The sequence below is a fragment of the Maniola hyperantus genome, chromosome 18 (assembly GCF_902806685.2).
Source record: "Maniola hyperantus chromosome 18, iAphHyp1.2, whole genome shotgun sequence".
In the NCBI taxonomy this organism is placed as follows: Eukaryota; Metazoa; Arthropoda; class Insecta; order Lepidoptera; family Nymphalidae; genus Maniola; species Maniola hyperantus.
In genome coordinates this window covers 3,419,786-3,441,395 of record NC_048553.1, presented here as the reverse complement: position 1 = coordinate 3,441,395, position 21,610 = coordinate 3,419,786, and the positions used below count along the sequence as shown (strand labels likewise).

At 39.3% G+C, this 21,610-nt stretch overlaps 1 protein-coding gene across 2 annotated transcripts in view; it reads left to right on the top strand.

Moving 5' to 3' along the window:
• The window catches only part of lobo (lost boys), a 219,845-nt gene that overhangs the window by 183,414 nt on the left and 14,821 nt on the right, over positions 1–21,610 (top strand). Inside the window, exons 1-3 of one of the 2 annotated variants that reach the window (XM_069504418.1) lie at positions 17,475–17,530; positions 20,787–20,981; positions 21,111–21,272. In XM_069504418.1, coding sequence (XP_069360519.1) covers positions 20,799–20,981; positions 21,111–21,272 — 345 coding nt within the window. In that variant the 5' untranslated portion in view covers positions 17,475–17,530; positions 20,787–20,798. Of the gene's footprint in view, positions 1–17,474; positions 17,531–20,786; positions 20,982–21,110; positions 21,273–21,610 lie in introns of those variants that run through there. The other variant, XM_034977977.2, reaches the window with a different exon arrangement.

Genomic DNA, 21,610 nt, shown 5'->3' with positions numbered 1-21,610 from the left:
CTTGCTAGTACGTTAGGCACGATGTTACGGCCGGCTTGCGTCGTCAGCTGCGTCCACCCTGCCCCCCACACCCCAACTCCGGCCATTCCTCAAGTTTGCGAATCCACGCTAAAGGACTGCAAGTACATATAAGAGCATCGATACCTACATAATGCCTGATAGCATTGATCGCATAGAGCCATAAAATCTCTAGATTCCTCCGACATCAACTGAGAATCTCCTTATTTTAGAGATTGATAGTAATTTTTAATTTTGTTCATATCGCTGGTCTAGTGATGTAGGTGATTTACCGTACGTTCTAAGTGATTCAGCGTAGGTATAAAATCAAAATCGAATAAAAAAGAATTAAGTATGTACTTGCACCCTTTTTTTTACAATTATTTATTTATTTTATTTATTTATTATACAATTTATTATATTCTTTGATCATTGATCAACTAGCTGATGCTGAAAGTTGCTCACATTAATTTAGGTTTTTAAAAATCCGTGGTAAATATGATTTTCCGGAATTAAAAGGACAGTGACTTTCCGGAATAACCTGGAAAGTGACATGGGCCACTTTCCAGGTTTTTAAATAGGTATATCCATACAAAAATCACGTCATCTGTTGCTCCGTTGGGTTATGATAACATTACCGTGGTTGGGTGATGAGACAAACAAAAACACTTTCACATTTACGACTGGTAGGCTAGGTACATCTAGTAGGTAAGTTTGTGCAAAGATATTTTGTATATTATGAGTGTATGGCAGATTTTTTAATCATTATCATTTGGATAGATAAATAATATAGGAAACTAAAACTTATAGGCTAAACATTTATGCTCATTTTTATCCCAGGAAATCAATAAGTTCCAACGTGATTTTCAAACACCCAAATCCACATTCATGAAGTCGCGGACATGTTTTATACAATAAAGAAATACAAAACAACTTCCATACGAAGTTCTACGAGTATAATATTATAATACTAGGGTGTAATACGTAGAAATACATATTATTATTATGTAAATAGCGTGCAACAGGTTGCTCAGTTCGGACGGCTCGTTAAATTACATTTATTAGCACTTGCGCTTTAGAATCAAAGAAAATTAATCATTGTTTTTAATTTGTGTCATTTCGTACTAGTACATCTCAGTTTCATTAAGTTACGCCTCATGTCTTGTCTAATAAAAAACTTTGTAAAAGATGGATAACAAAACGAAATTTTATCATTGTTAATTGCCTCATTGGTACAATGGTTATTGGTTAGCAGGTTCGACTGCGGATGGCGATCGGTCCTGGATTCGATTACCAGGTCGGGAAAAAAGCAACCTTTCGTCTCCGGGAGGATGCTACTTTTAGGCTATACATTATTTATATTGAATTGCGGATAGGCAAAAGCTAGTAAGTACCTGCCTAGCTATACCTAGGTACCTATTGTATGTTTTGGCAAACTACTAGTTTTAACATAGAGTACCTATTCGAGTCAAACAGCATAGTTTTCTTAACTCTCTCGACGCGCGACCCCTTTAAAGATTCAAGAGCGCCGCGGGCCGGATAGCCAGGCCTGTCGGACCCCTTTGAAGATTCGCCTTCATTAGTGGGGGGTCAGCAGACCCCGCGGGGACGTCGCCCGCTCGCTGTAATTGTACAAGTTTCCAGTTTGATTACGGTCGAACTTCTGTACTGATAGGTGTATCGTGGGTTACAGAGATAAACATGATAGTAATTATAAAACAATCATTTTATCACTAAACTTTATGAAACGGCGCAACGCAAACCGGCACACCAGAGGCGCAGCTTTTTGCGCTACCAACTCAAATAAGGTTCATTTATTCTAGATCAGCAGCGGTGATAGCCTGGTGATTACGACGCATTCGGGAGGTCTGGGGGCACGCACCTCTTAGCTTTTCGGAAATGTACTTTCAACTTGAAGGAAAACATCGTGATGAGGAAAAACCCGCCGGAGAGTTATACGCTATGGGCCAGCGTGGCAGATTATGGCCTTCAATCCTTCTCATTATTTTTCGAAAGAAGACCGATGCTCTGTAGTGGGCCGGCAATGGATAATGACGATGATGATGATGATGACGATTTTATTATTTTAAATTTAAAAAAACTTCAAATTATTGGGGTTCGATACCCATATCAGATAAAATGTGGAAACAATCAAGTCATATGATATTATTGGAAGACCTTTTGATTGATCCCTTAAAAATTATGGATCGCCAGGGGCTGGAATGTGGGATCATTTTGACCCACAATATGAAGAGCCTTTTCATTTGTAGGGCATCGTTAAAGTCGGGGGACATTTTACGTTAAAATATTAAGCTCTATATGCATACATCATCATCAATATCAACCGATAGACGTCAACTGCTGGACATAGGTCTCTTGTAGGGACTTCTACACGCCACGGTCTTGCGCCACTGAATCCAGCGGCTCCCTGCCGCGACTTGCTTGACTTTCAATCTAGTCAGGGTCTTCCAACGCTGCGTTTTCCGGTGCGAGGTTTTAGTCTAGCACCTTGGGACCACAACGTCTATCGGTTTTTCAAACTATATGATATCTGCCACTTCAGCTTTGCAATCGCAACACTTTTTAATTAAAATTATAAACATTACAACTGCAAAATACTTACAATGTTTTAGATTATGCACGGGACTTCATCCGCGGTTTTTAAACTCTTTGAATTACCGGGATAAAAATTAGCCCTTGTCCATCTCCAGAATACAGTCTATCTCGGTACCAAACAGATTGGATTTAGGTTTTCTAAAAATCCCGTGGGAAATTTTGATTTTCCGGGACGAAAAGTATGAGATTTTAAAATCTCAGTACGCATTTATTTATTCAATTAAACTTTACAAGTACATACATTTAAATGGATAGATAATTGTGTAAACTAATTATAGGTAGGTAGGTGTGTACCGTCTATGTGAAATATTTTGAAACTTTCCCGACACAAGCCCTTCAAAGATGCAAAAGCGGAGAGCGCCGCGGGCTGCACTGTCGGGACATTCTGACCCCTTTGAAGTCTCGCGTTCATTAGCGCGGGTCTCGCTGACCCCGCGGGGACCCGCGATGTACCTACTTGAACAAGCTACGGGGGCAACTAACTCGCAACTCACAAGCCACCAGTGTGTTTAGTAGGTATGAGATTTTAAAATCTCAGTAGGCATTTATTTAAATGGATGGATAAATTGTGTAAACTAATTATAGGTAGGTAGGTGATATGTGAAATATTTTCTTGAAACTTTCCCTTGAAACTTGATTCAGTCAGTCAGTCAGTCAGCTTTCTCTTTTATATAATTATATAGATTATTATAATTTACAAGAAATCATTTCTAAAATTAGCTTGTATGTAGGTATATTGTTTGTAAAAAAGAGCGGGTTTGTAAATATTGACTTTCCTGAAACAGGGACATCCTACATAATTTATTTCACCACGAGTTGTAACCTTTATTATCACTTTATAGAACCAGCTAGAAACTAATTAGGTACCTATGACTTTGTCGAAAATTCTGAAATGAATAGAACTAACGTATATTTCCAATTTCCAACAAACGAGCCGAACTCGAAAAAAACAGTCTGCACTCCACATGCGAAATTCTTAAAACCCGTCGCCTCATTGGAGTCGTATTTTTTACGCCAGGTCAAACCCCCCCGTCGTCGTCGGTGGGGGCCGATGCGACCCCACTCGCGCGGGAGGGTTAATTAGTCGCGAGCCCGGTCCGGCTCACTCCATCTAACTTGCTTTCTTTATTTGCCCACTTGATACAAATGTGAGGATTCGACGGACCCGCGTTTCGCTGGACTGATTATGAAACTTTGATGTGATTATTGATTGACTGATCGACCTTTAGAAGGAGATAGCAGATTTGTAGAGCGCTGTCCCTGTCCTTGAGACCGACAAAACGTCATATAAAGGTATGATTGACAGAGACAACGCTCTACAAAGCCGAAATGTCATTCTAAAGGCCGATGTACATTACTTTCGGCCGCGGCGGTATTTTATAAATGGGAGGTTCCCCGTCCCGGGTTTGATTCCTGGCAAAAGACGTGATTTAGCGCTGCGCTACTGCACTCTGCAGTAATAAATGTGTGGAATTTTACACAAAATTCATGACAGGTCCAAAAATCTAATTTTACACTGAACATTTGAAAATTTTAAAGAAATCTTATGAACATTAAATTAATTTTTAATTAACTGCTCTAAGCTAAAAACCGTAGCACGATAAATATATCAATCCATCCTGGTCTGTAGCAATTTTTCACATCTTAAAATGATCACGGTGATCATCATTCAATCTCATTCTGAAAAATCTGATTTCAACCGACTTCTAAAGGGAAAGAAGAGGTTCTTAAATCAGGCCGTTTTTTGAACTTATCGTGTTTATACAAGACAGTAGATACGACACAAATGTACTCTGCCGTTAGGCACAATAAAGTCAGATTCTGTTGTACCTTGAGTAAATTTTCTTCGTTTTCAGATTTCAGATACCATTTTCAGGAATTTAGCTTCTCGCTGAAATACGTAGGTACTATACGCAGTCCATAGGACCTTGTTACTGCGAATTGACGATTAAAATGTGATACTTAGATAGGGTGAAAAACCTAATTCCGTCAGAAGGTCTAAAGCATCACGTTACCTATAGAGTCAATTTTCTTCGTTTTCAGATTACAGTTACCATTTTCAGGTATTTAGGCATCTTGCTGAAATTTTTTAGTTGATGTGCGGCCCATAGGAATTTGTTACCACGAACTGACAATGAAAATAGGATATTACATGTGAAAAACCTAATTCCAGAAGGTCTAAAGCACCGGGCAAATCGCGTCACTTACGCGTTTCTCCGAGAAGGTTTCTGTGATCTAAAGGTCTATCATCTAGAGTAAATTTTCTTTGTTTTCAGATTACAGATACCTACTATTTTCAGGGTGTTTCCAACTTTTCAGGGATTAAAAAAGGGCACAGGCACACCTGCGTGCGGACGTTACGGCGCTTTGACTCGATCGTAAACACGGAGTTACGACTTTACGAGCTCGATACACGAGCGAAGTGTTTTATGAGAACTGAGAGTTTTTGTGCCGAAGGGCGTAAAGTTACTCACGTTTGATAATAGCTGTGATAAAACTTCTTACAGCAGGGTCAGCTTTTCTATATTTTTGGCGTAGCGTTAATATATCTACCTACCTGAATACAGTAAGTCAACACCCTTGATGTTTGCGAAGGAGCCTTACCGTCGTAGTACCTAATACAGCCTACAGGGGTCAGGGGTGTATGAATTTATTTTAAATTAAAATGTATGGATTTGTCTCACTCCATGTTTGTTTGTTTATTTTCCCATCCCGTGTAGTGGTTGTTCCCCGGTTTTTTCTGTTCAAACGAGATAAAGTCCCCTCATTATTCGCTGCAGCTGCGAATTATCGACAGGGCGAACGGGTGGGTAGGGACGAGCTTGTAATCTCGGGGAGCAGGTAGGGGTGCCTAATTAATTGTTAATAGGCAGGTATTATGAACTATCATTAGTGGGTAAATAAATAAATGTTCTTTTATTTGGGACTGCAGGCAGCAGCAGCAGGCGACACTATTGATTTCTACTCAAAATATAAAAGGTTAGCCAATAAAAATTAGGAGTTTAACATTGCAAACTCCTAATTTTTTACTGGCTAATTTCGATAACCAACCAAGATGACATCATATGCACTGAATCTCGGTAATCTAAGACACGATAGGGATTCATGGATGTGTTCATGGTATGGAATATGGATATTGGATAGGCTAGTTATTGACATCATATCGTCGATTCATGATCAAACAGAGAGTTCCTTTACTCTAAGTAGTTTACTCTGACGCTGTGGTTTAGGTAGGTAGGTAGAGTACCTATGTCTCAAAGGACCTTTGCGGTGATCGCGACCGGAAGCGCCAGTGCGGTGCGCGTGAGTCGTTCGCGGCGAAGTAGGGGACGCGGGCGCGAGGGGCGGGGGACGGGGTTCAGAGAACAGGATGCGGTCACGCACGTCGCGAGATTGTATCGCAGCCTGAGGGACGTCACGCGATTGTCGCGGGAGAAACCGCGGCCGTAGTGTTGGGACGTGTCGTATATTTGACACGCTCGCGCTATCGATAATTTTGCTTTTTAAAATTTATAATTTTAAGTTGTTAATTTTTGTAAGTATGTTTATGTTAGTTTGTACTCGTATTTTAATTAGTGTAATTGGCTTTATGGCCGTTCTAATTAAATAATAAATAAATAATAATAATAATTTTTAAAAAAATTTAAAAATTCTTGAAATAACTCATTAAAAAAATATTAAAATAATACTAGGTAGGTACTTAAGAGCTTGTCTAACGATAATAGTTTCTCGTGATATTTGAATTAAATACTAAAATATTTAATAACAAAGTAACATTTGATTTTTACAATTTTAATGAGACGCAAGTATGAATAAGACGAAATATTTATTCTTAAATCAGAGGTTGCTAACGTGCAAAGATTTGTATTTAATTTAATACTAAATATAAAAATAAATCTCCTGACCAAACCCTTAAACCTAGAACGCTGAACTTGTGTCCTTTTGTAATGTGGTCAATATGGCTGGATTTTTCGAAATTCCCACAAGAGTTACGCTCACGGGTGGTTGCTCTACAAAACAGAAGTAAGTAGGTACAGGCTCTTGCACTTAGCGGAAGCCTTAATAACTCTATTCATGTTTACAAAAAAAAAAATAGTTCCTCAACTCGATATTCGATAGTCATAATATCGATAAAGAGCAGCCCTAACGGCAGCGGATACGCGGTCAGCGCGAGCGCAGCTGGTAAGCAAGTCGCGGCCTCCCGTGAGAGCGACACCTCCCGCCCTCATTGCGATGCCGAGTGCATCTGACAGAGATATTGCATTGCAGATATTTTATTAGTTTAAAAATTGAATGTTTTGATATTTTTACGTGAAAGTTAAATTTTAGACAGTTCAATCGATATTCGATAGTCATATATTATCGATACGGAGCAGCCCCAAGGGCAACGGATACGCGGTCAGCGCGAGCGCAGCTGGGAAGCACGTCGCGGCCTCCCGTGAGAGCGACACCTCCCGCCCTCATTGCGATGCCGAGCGCATCTGACAGAGAAATTGCATTGCGATTTTACACTTTATTAGTTTTAAATTTTAATATTTTGAACTGAATAAGGGACTGTACTATGAATTCAATTTTATTGTACACCTCAGAGAAAAAAAGATACAGTTTAGAAATAGTTTTCTAATCATTAAAAACCTACCATCTTGCACTACATTATGCCAGAAGACTTTCTTTTTAAGATTACAATAATTGACAAGGAAAAGGCCTATTACCGTAGACTGAGTAAACCTATTACAGTGCGACAAGGCTATCTTGGCGCGTGGCGAAACTCGGAACTAACGTTGCGGTCATGTGTCCCCTTTGTTCTTGTTTGAATATTCTAAGCCTTTGTTCTCCAACAGCGCTCCCCTGTCAATGTCATTCAAGTGCCAAGAGAGCCTTGCCGCACTGTACCTACTCCTTAGACCTACTCCGAAGCTCCGAATGATAGACCGTTCACAATCTGATAAATTAAAACAAAAATTAGCTCATTAGTATCTGTTGAAGAACATTTTAAATAAAAACTTAAAATAGAACGACCGCATATTTCGTAGCTCATAACGAAACACCCCGTAACTCGTAGACAGCAACAGGTTGCGTCATTACGTGATATTTTATAGCGAAAACTTAGCAATTCTAACCGGAAGACTTTCGTCTTCGAGCGCTCGACTTTGAACTTCATTTTATTACGATGTTATGACATAATTATTTATTGTCAAAGGAAAGTGTTTCTCCTTGCTTACTTTTTCACTTAGTAGCTGCATTTTAATTTTTATATAGTCATCGTGTTCAAAAGTTTACATTTAAAACATCTACGAAAAAGTTATTTATTTAATAGGTAACACCTACCTAGTCTTAAATTGAGATTTATTTTTGATCAACGTTACGCTGGAAATTTATTCTAAATCAATTTTCATTTTATTTTTCTGATTTCTAAAAATGTTGTCAATAAAAACTAAAAACTTTCAAAATAGTTCGGTTTAGACGTCGATTAATTTTGTCGATATTTTTGATTACTTATCGATCTTTTTCTATTTACAGACAAAAATCGTGAAACTGCTGATTATATAAATGCAAAAGTGTGTCTGTCACTGCTAGTTTATTACGGCCCATCCGTTAAACCAATTTTTACGAAATTTGGTACAGAATTTGGCTTGCAACCTTGGAAAGAATACAGGATCCTTTATATCCAGGAAAATTGGACCCTCCCACCTCCACCTCCCATGGGATTTTTAAAAAACTGAAACCCCTTCCAGCTTAGTCCGCTACCTACCTCCATAGACTGCATCATCACTTACCACCAGGAGAGATTGCAGCCAGGGCTAACCTGTACTACTTATATGAATTTTAAAAAACTTACGCGGACGAAGTCATGGACATCATCTCGTACCTGGTCTATTCTGTAATTTAAGATGTGCGCATAATTACTTAATTTTAATTTATTCAATATCCCACAATAAATTTTTCCTACTTTAAAATTCAATTTAATATCAAATAACCTAAAATTCCACACACCCACCTACGCAAAACTATTTCATCCAAATAATAATAAAATAAAAAATACGAAACACGAGCTCTACGGGCGAGGTAATTTCACGAGAATCCAAATTAGGGCTGCACGCACGTCGTCAATCGATATCGCGTGATTATCGAGCATAATGGCGAATAGCTCCCACGGATGGCCGCGAGGCCCCCGACCGCGGCGAGTAATTTGAACGTTGGCATTAGGTGGGGGACGCGATTAGATGTTCTGAGAAAAAAATGGGTCCGAATGTGTTATTTTGGACGCGGCGGCATATCGATTTAATTTGATTCGGAGGCAGTATTTTTTTCACGTTTATTTATTATCTTACTTAGATAAGTCGATAGAATATTTTATTTGAACCAACTAGTTGACACGCCACGGCTTCACTTTGGTTTTTGATTCACTCTTGAATTCATAGAAATAGGTACTTTCTTAGAAGAATCTGTTATAAAAAAACCTACATGCACAATCTCAAGTTTCTAGTTACAGTAGTTTGAGCTATACGTTGATATATTATCAGGAATTCAGCTGAATAGGAACCGATAAAGACATAGTTTTCATTCCTTTGAAAAAGTATATATTTTCTCAGTAAGACAAACAACTATTCTAAGTGTACTACATTACATGAAATACACGTCTATATTGTTTTGAAGATAAACCCCGAGAAGTTATGAACGTTTTTGTAATACAAACCCAATTTCGATCATAAAAATATGTATATAAGAGGCAAACATATTCAGATAAATACTTACCACATACTTACCTACAATATACATACCTGTTTAAAACTTTTAATTGGGTAATTAATTTGAATCACATTCGAACATATCGTTTTCGATAAGTGAATTGTTATAAATACTTATTAGTTTTCGATAAAGAAAATTAAGGTGCCTCGAATAAAACTCGAATGTCTTGAATAATTTATTGCATTTTGATTGTTAGCGGGGATCGCGCATTTACATAATGGCCCATTAGTAAGTTTTTGTTTACAATCGAGTCGGATACATTTAAAGCCGTTTACTAAGATATTCTGCAATATTTTGTATGGAGAATGGAAGTAGATATAAAAAAGTTCTGTTATTAAAAATGTTAAAATGTTACTTATTTCTTTTTTTACACTTTCATATCTTCCTTTTAATAGGTTTAATAAAAATCAGAATTTCAGTTAGTTTAATACAGCGATAATTAGAAAAAATTAGAATGTTTAAATTTGAGTTAATTTATTTGTTTATGTAATTCTAAAAAAAACAGTTTTTAAATAAAAGAAATAAGAAGTTTAAGGGGTATCTTCGAAATATTGTATCTGTCATTTAAAAAGCATCTTCCACAATGTTTTATAATATTGTGTTAGAGATAAAATAATTTTGCTTGTGAAAATTTTCGTTCATGTCATATAAACGCGGTGATGTAAAATACACCTGTCCTCGAAGGCAACTCATCAATAAAGGTCCACACGAAATTCCATCTCGAATATCTTCGGCGGCCCCTGTTTGTCCGTATACACGCAAAATCCCTCTAAAGGTACGCCGCGGTCTCTAGACATGTGCGGGACATAAATTTGGCGAGCGTTACGTAGGTACAGGCCGGCTATGTACCGTGGGGTACATAAGGAGCTATGTACGGAGCAACACGGGCGTCACTTATCCGCGCAGAGGATGCGGTGGTCGTCCGATCGCCTCCCGGGCACCCCCTGCGGGTGCCACCACACCCCCCTCGCGATTCATTAAGTCGGGCGCGGCCGACGCGGCGGACGCGTCGCGGAGTCTCCGTGAATTCAAATTAGAGGCGGCTCGGACGTCGTGCACTAGGGATTGAACAAACTTACTGTTATCGATAGCTGCATTTCTAATAATAGCTTATTTTTATCATCATCCTCAGTAAGGACGATGATAGTCTCTCTTGCTCCCCATGAAGTTTAGTGGCCGTTACGCGAAAAGCTAGTTAGCTATTTTGTTAACCGACTTCAAAAAAAGGAGGAGGTTCTCAATTCGTCGGAATCTTTATTTTTATTTTTTATGTATGTTCCCGGATTACTCGAAGACGCCTGGACCGATTTTGAAATTATTTTTTTTGTTTGAAAGGGTATACTTTAAAGTTGGTCCCATTTAAATTTGGTGAAGATCTGATGAACATCTTCGAAGATAGATAATGGAACTCCTCAACGGATAAGAGTAAATTGCTCGCGATCAGTGTAATAGCTTATTAAACAGTAGATTTTTAACCAGGCATAGCATATTTTAATACCATGGGGCCACTAAAAATTGTGAAATAAATTTTTTTTACAAAAAAAATAAAAACCGACTTCGATACACATACACTAAAAATTGAAAAATAATTTAATTTATTACCGAATATATTATGTATACAAGAGTTAATATACTTAGTTCCATAATAATATTTTTTGGGGTTGGTGCCAATGAGGTGCCATTGTGGAGTCTCATAAAAATATGAAGTCTAGACGATTCGCGGAGCTAAAGCTAATTGGCACCGGCACCAAAAAATATTATTATGGAACTATATCAACTCTTGTATACATAATATATTCGGTAATAAATTAAATTATTTTTCAATTTTTAGTGTATGTGTATCGAAGTCAGTTTTTTTTTTTTTGTTTTCAAGTAAGTGTTATCCACTTTTATTTCCAACCATATTGGCACGTGTTGGACAGAAGTCGCTCAGGGATTTTATGTCGCAACACGCTAAATGATTCAAAACTCGCCCGACTCGCCCGGACCTGCCAGATTTGTCAATACCCGGTCATGCCTAGACGCCTCTAATAAAATAGATCCGCTAAAATATTCCCCTAGACCCTCCCGCCGTTTTACCGAGGCGCAATGTATCGCTACACCAATGGCCTGGCATGCATTCAAAAATATCGAATACAATTAAAATTAAATTCTATCGATACACACAAAATGTTCACATCCCTATCGCCCCTTTGTCTCGGCAAGACAGACGCGCGCTCGTAGAAGCGCGGGTGGCGGCGGGCGGCGAGGCGGGACGGGGGGGAGGGTGCACGTGTCGGACGGAAGTCGCGCAGGGCTCAAGCCGCACCGCGCTAAATGATTCAAAACTCGCCCGACTTGCCCGGACCTGCAAGATTTATGCCCCTACCCGATCCCGCCTAGATTAAAGATGTCGCGCCTTTATTGAAATACGCTAAAATATTCCCGAAGGCGCTCTCGCCAAGTTGCCGAGTCGCCCGAGTACCGCGGCGCCTAGCCATTCATTCACATTCAGCTCGCGCACTCATTTCATTCAGTTCTTTATTGTTTGTTTTCTGCTGTTTATTGCGCTTCATAAACGCTTTTTGTTTTGTGACGAGCATTTTTCGTAGACTCCAAATTCCAATCTATAAAATCTACATAATACCTACTTACCTCTCCCTATTATAGCTACGGCGAGTAGGTACTTACCTACCTACTGATTATAAAAAGTGCATTATTGATATTTATTTAAAGTTCAAACAAAAGGTAACTTAAATTATGCAACAAATATCGTCCCAAATAAAATTGTTATCATAATTTTTGATTTAGCAAAACATTCCTCTGAAAAAGATTTTCTTGTAACTCACTTTAAATTTCAATAGCTTAGCCTTAGTAATTAGTACTTATAATAACTAACTTTCGTTACGTTTAACGTTACGTTTTCCGTTACGTTTAACGTTACATCTTTTTACATTCAGTTACTTTCGATAAAGAAACTGAATGAAAAAGTTTATTAGACCGCTAAGTTATCTGTTACTCCGTGAAAGAAACATTACATAATCATTTATCCTGACAAAGGCCATTCGATATAACCGTGAGCCAATAAAACATTCAAAACAGTCGTCAAAGTTATTCATATCGCCAAAATGAAAAGTAAATTAAAAGTTCACTCAACGCAGTTGGCCAACTCGGCTGCGGACGACTGCGCCAAGTAAAGTTTGTAAGTTTGTTTGAGTTGTCTGCAACGGAGGCCAACGCCGATATGCAAATGTGGACTTTCCCTCTTCCACGTCGCTCGGAGGACAGAGGACTGCACTTGGCCGATTTACGACCAACGTGTGGAGAAATCTCGCAATTTTATCCACTTAAATAAAAAAAGTAGGTACTTATTGTAATTGAATATTTTGTGTAAGTTTTTAATTTATCTGTGTTATATTATAAGGTCCTTACATATTATTACGAAATAAGCGTTTTATATGGAAAAAGTATTTTTTAAATGAAATTATATATTATTTAATTAATTGAAGTGACTACCTGTTGTTGTTGTACCTACGCGACAAGTTGAAATGGCAGTCGGGGTATGAGCGTGGCCATTTAAATGTATTTTATTGCACTTATCGATAGAATATTTTTTTGTAAATTTTATAGTAAAATACCCTATTACTACACAAATTTCGAACCCCTATTTTACCCCCTTAGGGGTTAAATTTTCAAAAATACTTTCTTAGCGGATATCTATGCCATAATGGCTATCTGCAATCTGCATGCCAAATTTCGGCCCGATCCGTTCAGTAGTTTGAGCTGTGTGTTGATAGATCAGTCAGTCGTTTCATATATTATTTAGATTACGATGGGTTGAGATGATAATGATTCAGAGACAGTAATATTTCGGTGCAGTACTTCATGATCAACCGGCTCACTACAGAGCACGGGTCTCCTCTCAGAGTGAGAAGGGTTTTGGCCATAGTCTACCACGCCGGCCAAGTGCGGATTGGCAGACTTCATACACCTTTGAGAACATTATGGAGAACTCTCAGGCATGCAGGTTTCCTCACGATGTTTTCCTTCACCATTAAAGCAAGTGATATTTTAATTACTTAAAAACGCACGTAACTCCGAAAAGTTAGAGGTGCGTGCCCGGGATCGAACCCCCGACCTCCGATTGGAAGGCGGACGTCCTAACCACTGGGCTACCACAGCTTCTGCAACTTAAAAGACAAATTTTCAGTCAGTGCATGATAATCTGATGACATAACATAAGACTAATAGACTAACAGTTTTTTTTTTTTACAAAATTGATAATGACTCAATGACTATAGTATACATATAAGTCATTGTGGGGACTGCAGTATTTTGGTGCAATAGTTACAGTTTGCTATTAGAAAATAAGTTAGGTATTAGATTAGATACTCTAGTCTAGAGTTGGGTTGCAAATTACACCAGTGTGTAATCCACCTTTATAGTTTTGCGAGTGACGGTAGGCGAGCCAGGTTCGGTATCAGTTCATATCAGCTATTCGGTTTCCAAGAACCTAACGAGTAATTAACGTGATTGCAGGATCGTGTTTACTGAAACAGAGTTGTACTCGTAGGATAAGGCAGGGCGCGCACTGCGGTACGGCGAGTTGCGGTGCGATTTAAAATCCGTAAATTTGCATTTAAATTTATATTAAAATCCGGTGCGAAATTAATTCCGCAGTGCACGCGCTTCTATATAGTTCTATAGTTCACAAATTTTGCGGGAAACACGTGGTGTGCGCTAGCTCAGGGTGTACGAAACCAATCTGCCGGTGCCGATCTAGCTGCTAGCACCAGTCATCTTAGGTTGACTGACGTTGTTTCTTAGGCTAAAATGCATCACATAAGTATACAAAATCATCCAATTATAATGGTAATGACAGTTTTTGGTAGCAACACTAATGGATTGGACTATGCGATCGGATTGATATCAAACTGAACGTGTAGCCTCAGTCTAAGATTGGAGATGTGCGGTGGAGTCGAACGCGTGCTAAGTACGGAGCAGGTTGTATCAAAGCAATCTGCCGGCGAGGGCGAGTGCGGGTCCGAGGCGCAATTCGGGCTCCTTGCGCATATTGCATGCACGTCCCAATGAAGTTTGCTTTGTAGGCGGTAATCTGCGGGGGTGTATCGGCCGGGCGGTGGGTGGCGGGTTATGTACACACGCGCCCGAGGCGTCGAGGTAGGCAAATGGCCGGCGTAGGCCGAGATCTCGAGCGATATCGATCCGCGGCCCGACGCCCGCGGCCGGCCGTCGCCACGGACACTGCTCGGCGGGAGGGTGGCGCCGCGTGACAAAAACACTCCTTTGTTTGGAGACGCGGCCGACGCTCTAAGTCCGGCCGCCAGCCGCGCGACTCGCTGGTACGAAATTCGAGACATTGGAAAAAAACTGCATACGCCACCTGCGCGTCCGTTTCCATTTTGTTTCATCAAGGACTGCTGCTGCAGTCAAGCGAAGAAAATCATAATTTTTAATTTTTAATATAAAATGATAAGCCCGCACTGTGTAATTTTATCGCGTGAAATTTTCCGCAGAATTCTGTGACAAGGAAATTATAGGAAGCCATAAAATTTCCATAGGTCACACAGGTTCTTTATATTTCCGAAGGTCACACAGGTTCTTCATTAAATTTCCATAGGTCACAGAACTCTTTGGATAAAATCGCGCGATGAAAATTCGCAGTGCGGGCTTATCCCAAAACTTTTCAAACTGCAGGAGCAAGTAGCCATGCGTCTTTATTAGGATCAGTTTAAGTTGATATCAAGAAAAACGCGTCACCTCACCTCCGCCAGTGTGTAATGCGCCTTAGACTGCGTGAGACGGCATTCAAGTTCTTTATAACTTGTAGTGGAATAAAACAAACTGTGTACCAAATTCATTTACAGTAGGTACGCAGCAGAAAGTAATGTACATCGACCTTTAGAAAGAGGTACCGGTTTTGTAGAGCATTGTCAAAACGTCACATAGGTATGAGTGACAGAGACAACGCTCTACAAAGCCGAAATATCATTCTAAAGGCCGATGTACATTATTTTCTGCCGCGTACTGTAAGGAAGTACATATGTACCTACTAAGTAATATCTTGGAACAAAAATCGATTATTGGTAAGATTTTTGTTCGTATTTTGTTTGTTGCAAATACCTAATACAATATTAATACAATAAAAATTAAAAACTAATTCATTAAGTAAGTAGGTACATTAAAAAGTTATAAAACTGAACAATACAAAAAATACTGCTTCATACTTATTAGTAAGTAATTCATGATATCGATGTCGATAAAAAAATAAAAGAGCACATCACTAATCCCCGTCGCGACCGCGCGGCGTCGACGGGTGGCGCAGAACACTCGCGCGGACTGCCGACTGCCGTTCTTGGAGAGGACTCCCTCTTGTGTGCCGAGCTATGCTGCGGTCGCTTTTTTTTGCTTTTTATCGATTTCCGTACAATTCTATGCTGATTGTTGAATTTTTGAAACGTCCATTCTGGGAATTTTGGATATTATATAAAATATCTCTCAACAGCTCTATACTCACGTATTTATTCGACGTTAGCCGTCGTAGTTTCATAATATTGAATTAAGTATTTGTATCTACATAAAAAGAAAACGTGACTGACTGACTGACTCACTGATCTATCAACTCGCAGCTCAAACTACTGGACGGATCGGGCTGCTTGGCATGCAGATAGCTATTATGACGTAGGCATCCGCTAAGAAAGGATTTTTGAAAATTCAACCCTAAGGGGGTGAAATAGGGGTTCGAAATTTGTGTACCCTACGCAGACCAAGTCGCGAGCACAAGCTAGTTTGTATCTATATTTTAGGGTTCCGTACCTATCTAAAAGGAAAAAAAAACCGTTATAGGATCACTTCGTTGTCTGTCTGTCTGTCTGTCAAGAAACCGATAGGGTACATGAAATTTGGTAGGTAGGTAGGTCTTATAGCAAGGGATAATTCCGAAAACCGTGAATTTGTGGTTACATCACAAAAAAATAAAATGAACAAACAAATAATTAGTTTTCTCAATTTTCAAAGTAAGATAACTTTACCAAAAGGGGTATCATAATTAGAAAGGGTACCTTTTACCTGTGCATTCTAAAACAGATTTTTATTTATTTTTATAAAAAATGTCGAAAATATATTACAACTGTATAGTACGGAACCCTCGGTGCGCGAGCCTGATTTAAGTGCAGGTATATTTTAATCATAGTATTTATTTATGCATCGATAGTCGATAGTACAAAATGTAGCAGCGCATTCAATTAGAGTCGAAGCACGGACTCGCATGAGTGGCATTTCAGCGTCGCTCGCGGCGTACAACCCCACCTTCAGACCTCCGTCGGCTGCGTACATACTACTCGCGATATCGATAATGGAACAACCCTAGTGTGGTGAGCAATTGTAATCAAATTCGATGTGAATTTATGATAAGTACAAGTTTATATAACTATCTAGCAAAGTGATGGTAGGTATATATTAGGCACTAGAGAGCGGCAAGATCCTTATTGACAGCATATCTGACATAAACTTTTTTCTAGGAAAATCAAAAAGTTTCTGCGGGATTTAAAAAGCCTAAATCCAAGTTGCGGGAGCTTGTTTAGAAAGTGTTCCTTTTTGTTATTTTTGGGTTCAGTAAAAACAAATTTTATTCTATTAATTATAATTACTTAATGAGTTGGTAGGTATAATATAAAAACGGCGATAGTACTGCAGAAAACTGCGTTAGAAAATGCGTAGATAATATAATCCGCGCCAATTAAATAGTCGTTCTTGAAGTTAACCGCAAGACGCGTCGCAATAGCATTTTTAGGCGACAGTGGGCACGACTCGAGGGAGCGGAACATACCAGCCCGCGCGCTGCGCCGCACCCCGCGTTCGCCATCTGCATCAGTGTGTATTACATTCGTACACAGTACACGAGCCCGTGGAACAATACCTGCGCGAGCTCGCACTTGCATCTTAGGTGAGATGCGACTATTTCAATCGATCAATCAATCAGCCTGTTTGCGTCCACTGCTGGACATAGGCCTTCCCAAGAGCGCGCCACCAGACCCGATCCTCTGCCTTCCTCATCCACCCACTTCCCGCTACCTTCTTAAGGTCGTCATTCCAGCGGGTTGGAGGTCGTCCCACATTGCGCTTGCCGATACGCGGTCTCCATTAACTGCCGGGAATTAGATGAGCGGTATAGGTTCGAAGAGCCGAATTATCGATACTTGTGAGTAGTGGTATCGACATGGTGATGGCACACCCCTAGTGCGGCAAGCGTCTTGTTGGAAATTCGTATAACGCTTGGTCAAGCGCAACTCAAAGCGTGGAACGTGGCCCGCTCTAATTTGTGCTTGCAATGCCGCGCCCGTATTCTGAGCTACGGAATATCTTATGTGCTTTGTGTATGGAGCTATAACTATACCTACCTACTATAGTAGATAGAAACATGGCGGAAACTAGAAACGTAGCGCTAGTTACTTTACTGTAGCTACTAGCTACCTATAGGTACGTATAAAAGCGGTGATAGCATAGTGGTTAAGACTTCGGGCTCATATTATCATAATGAACCCATACCGGCTCACTACTGAGCATGGGTCTCCTCTCAGAATGAAAAGGGTTCGGGCATAGTCCACCGCGCTGCATGGCGAAATGCGGGTTGGCAGACTTCACACAATTTGAGATGGTACAGAATTCTCAGACATGCAGATTTCCTCAGGATGGTTTTCGCCACTCGTCACTCTTAATGCAATGTGATATTTAATTGTTTGAAAGGCACATAACTCCGGAAAATCAGAGGTTGTCCGGGATCGAAGTTCAAACCCCTGACAACCCGAACAGGAGGCCGAATGCCGATGTCTTATAACCACTAGGCCTTCACCTTCAGCACAGAATATATTATTATAGTACTACGGCTCCTATAGGTAAGTGGTACGATCTATGTACATCGACATTTAGAAAGAGATAGCAGATTTGTAGGGCATTGTCTCTGTCGCTGAGACCGACAAAACGTTATATAGGTATGAGTGACAGAGACAACGCTCTACAAAGCCGATATGTCATTCTAAAGGCCGATGTACATTATTTTCTGCCGCGTATTGTAGGTACGCCTCTTGCAGCCTCAAATTGCTTTTGTAGATAGGTACAACATTTCAAAATCACCAAGTACCTAAGTATATTATGTGCATAAGAGCCAAAATATAATAACATTCATGAAATAACGTCAATAATAATATTTCAAACTACGAGTGGGAAAATCAGGCCGCACAACTAGAAACACCAAACACCACTTAAACTTTCAAATAGTCAGCAAATCGTACTTCGGAAACAACAAAAAACTAAGAACAAGGGGGAATTGGGTATTGCAGAGCCACGGGATAAAGTCGATTGCATATTACAACCATAAATCACTACGCATATTATAAATGCGAAAGAGTGTTTGTTTGTTGGTTTGTCCTTCAATCACATCGCAACCGAGCAACGGATCGACGTGTGTTTTGCATAGGTATAGTTTAAGACCTGGAGAGTGACATAGGCTACTTTTTATCCCGGAAAATCAAAGAGTTCCTACGTGATTTTTGAAAACCTAAATCCAGGTATACCTACAAAGTTGCGGGTATCAGCTTAATAAATAAAATAAAAATAGTTTTTATTAGATCCAACACTTGTAAAAAGCAGAAGTAGGTAACACTTTTCTAAATACACCTACTTAGCCGATATCTGCTACCTATTTATTTAGGTTATCCTGGCATCAGTGACCTTTCCCCCATTAGGATGAGAGTCGCTGACATTCGTATTTTTCTGGTTAGTCCGCATGCCACCTTACCTAAGAAATGCAAATTATGACACACTATATGGCTAAGTCGAGACAATTGACATAAAGTATTGGAAATTCGTATTCTCCCAAGATCTGCGGATGATAATGATAAGCATTTAGCACGCATTCCCATAACTATAAAGTTCACTCAACTGGTAGTATGCGATCAGGTTAAGAGGGGCCTGAGGTGCGGGTGAGTCAAGGAGGGGAGGTAAAAAAAAAGAAAACGCCCAGCGAAAGTGTTGAAAAGTTTTCAGCGAAAAGTGAAAGCCGTAAGTCGCGAAAGTTTGCGGCAACCGACTTTGTTTTCTCACAACTTGCTTGGTATTCAATTTGTAGGCTAAGGGTGGCACTGACCCGCCCGCCCAACTTCCCCCGCCCGCCCTACCGTAACAATGAACCGTTTATGATTTTCGTTCGGAAAACAAAACTGTTGTTCGCTCGTTCTATTCTTGTTCTGTTCGTTGCTGAACTGAAAAAATCGATATATTTTTTTAAAGAAAAAACCGATCAAGTGCAAGTCAGACTCGCACATGAAGTGGTCGATACCATCCTACTTTTTTTTTAATTGGCATAATGACCACATCACATATGCTGTAGAAATTTCAACTCTCTATCTATTACGGTTCATGAGTTACAGCCCGCTGACAGACAGACGGATGGACAGCGGAGGCTTAGTAATAGGGTCCCGTAATATATACTTTCGGATACTAAAACGAAAAGTAAGAAGGTAAACAAAAAAAAAACAGCTTGTTTCTTTCCTTTTAATAAATATTTAGCGAATCTCACCACATATTACAGGATATAAAATTGTAACAATTGTAAAATTGTTGTATATGTATAAAAGAACCCAAATATATCAGCAAGATTTTTCTTTGATTTAATTTCATTTAAAATCTTCGTCAGGTGAGTTTGAGTCGATTAGCAAACTTAGCTGTAACTTGTAACCTACTACGGACTACGTAAAACTGTGGTAAAACTAAAAACAAACTTTTAGTAGATAACAATAACAACCCTGAACACATAGCGCCATCTATTGTGGAGAAGTTGTATTTTTACGTTCAACATCTCGAAAACAACCCTAAATAATTTTCATCATAGTAGACAGAGCCTACAAAGTACGTCGCTCTTTTCTTACTCATAAATAAATAATAATTATTATTAATATCGTCGTTATGTGGTCACTATGCAATAATAGTAAATCGATTTTTAACTACAATGACATCAGAGACGATTTATATATTATGCTTTTGAGATTTGAGCATAGATATAAGATAACAGACTTTACTCAATGGATTAATTAATTCGTCAATTGGGGCCGATTCTCTAGTACACAATCTCTAAACTAAACTAAATTAATAGGTCTAAATCTAGTGCTCTCCTTTTCCGCAAGTAACATTATGAAAGGGATAGCAATAGATTTAGACGTGCCATTTTAGTTTAGTTTAGAGATTGTGTACAACGGAATTAGCCACATTAATTAATTAATTCATTTATTAATTAATTCGTGTACAAAAAAGAGGTTGTTCATATTCCTTAAAAAGTACCTAATAGACAGAAATTGATAGAGTTTTGCATGTCTCAGAGCAGTTTTACTGTTATTTTTTAAATTACCCTTTCCCTTCCTTTCTTTCAGCCGGAACGACTAATGTCTCCCTACACCACGATCGTGCGACGTAGCGGCAATCCCTTCGAGCTGGCACATGTCCTGGTCTCCTGGTTAGCTGGTGCCGGGTATGAGGCTTACGTGGTCGTGGGTTGCGCCAAGCGAGACGTCTGCATGACCATCCGATATAGAACTGTGTGCCCTGACCTACCTGATGAGAATGAGGTATTTATGTATGTGATACGGAGTTGCCAGTTGGTTTCTGTTCAGACTTGGTACGATTACAATAAAATCCTTGCCTACTCCTATGAACTTATTTTGATTTTTCAGTTTTATGTGTTTTTTTTTTTTAAGGTTATTGAAACACCCCCACCCCCAACAGAAGAGCCAAGATACCGCCTCGTACCACTTCCAGACCTAACCTCAAAGTATTGCAAAGAAATAGAACAAAAGGAAGCCGACAGAAAACAAAAAGAACTGGACAAAATTGAAAATGAGAGGCTTAGGAGAATAGAGGTGAGTAGGTATACACACTACTTATTATAAATAAAAACCAATATGTATGAATTTAACAAAGTTTTAGATTCAGGCAGATAGGACTGCAAAGATATGACTTATGAGATAGGTAGATAGTAAATAATCGTTAGAAAAATAGGTAGGTACATCCGAGCCACATGAGTAGATATCCGAGCCGAACAATTTTTGCGAAATAATTTCACTTTTCAAGGCCCATCCGTTTAACCAATTTTTACGGGTACAGAGATAGCTTGCTTTCCAGGGAGGACATACTACTCTTTGTCCCGGTTTTCAAAAAGTTGAATTCACGCAGACGAAGTCGCGGGCATCATCTAATT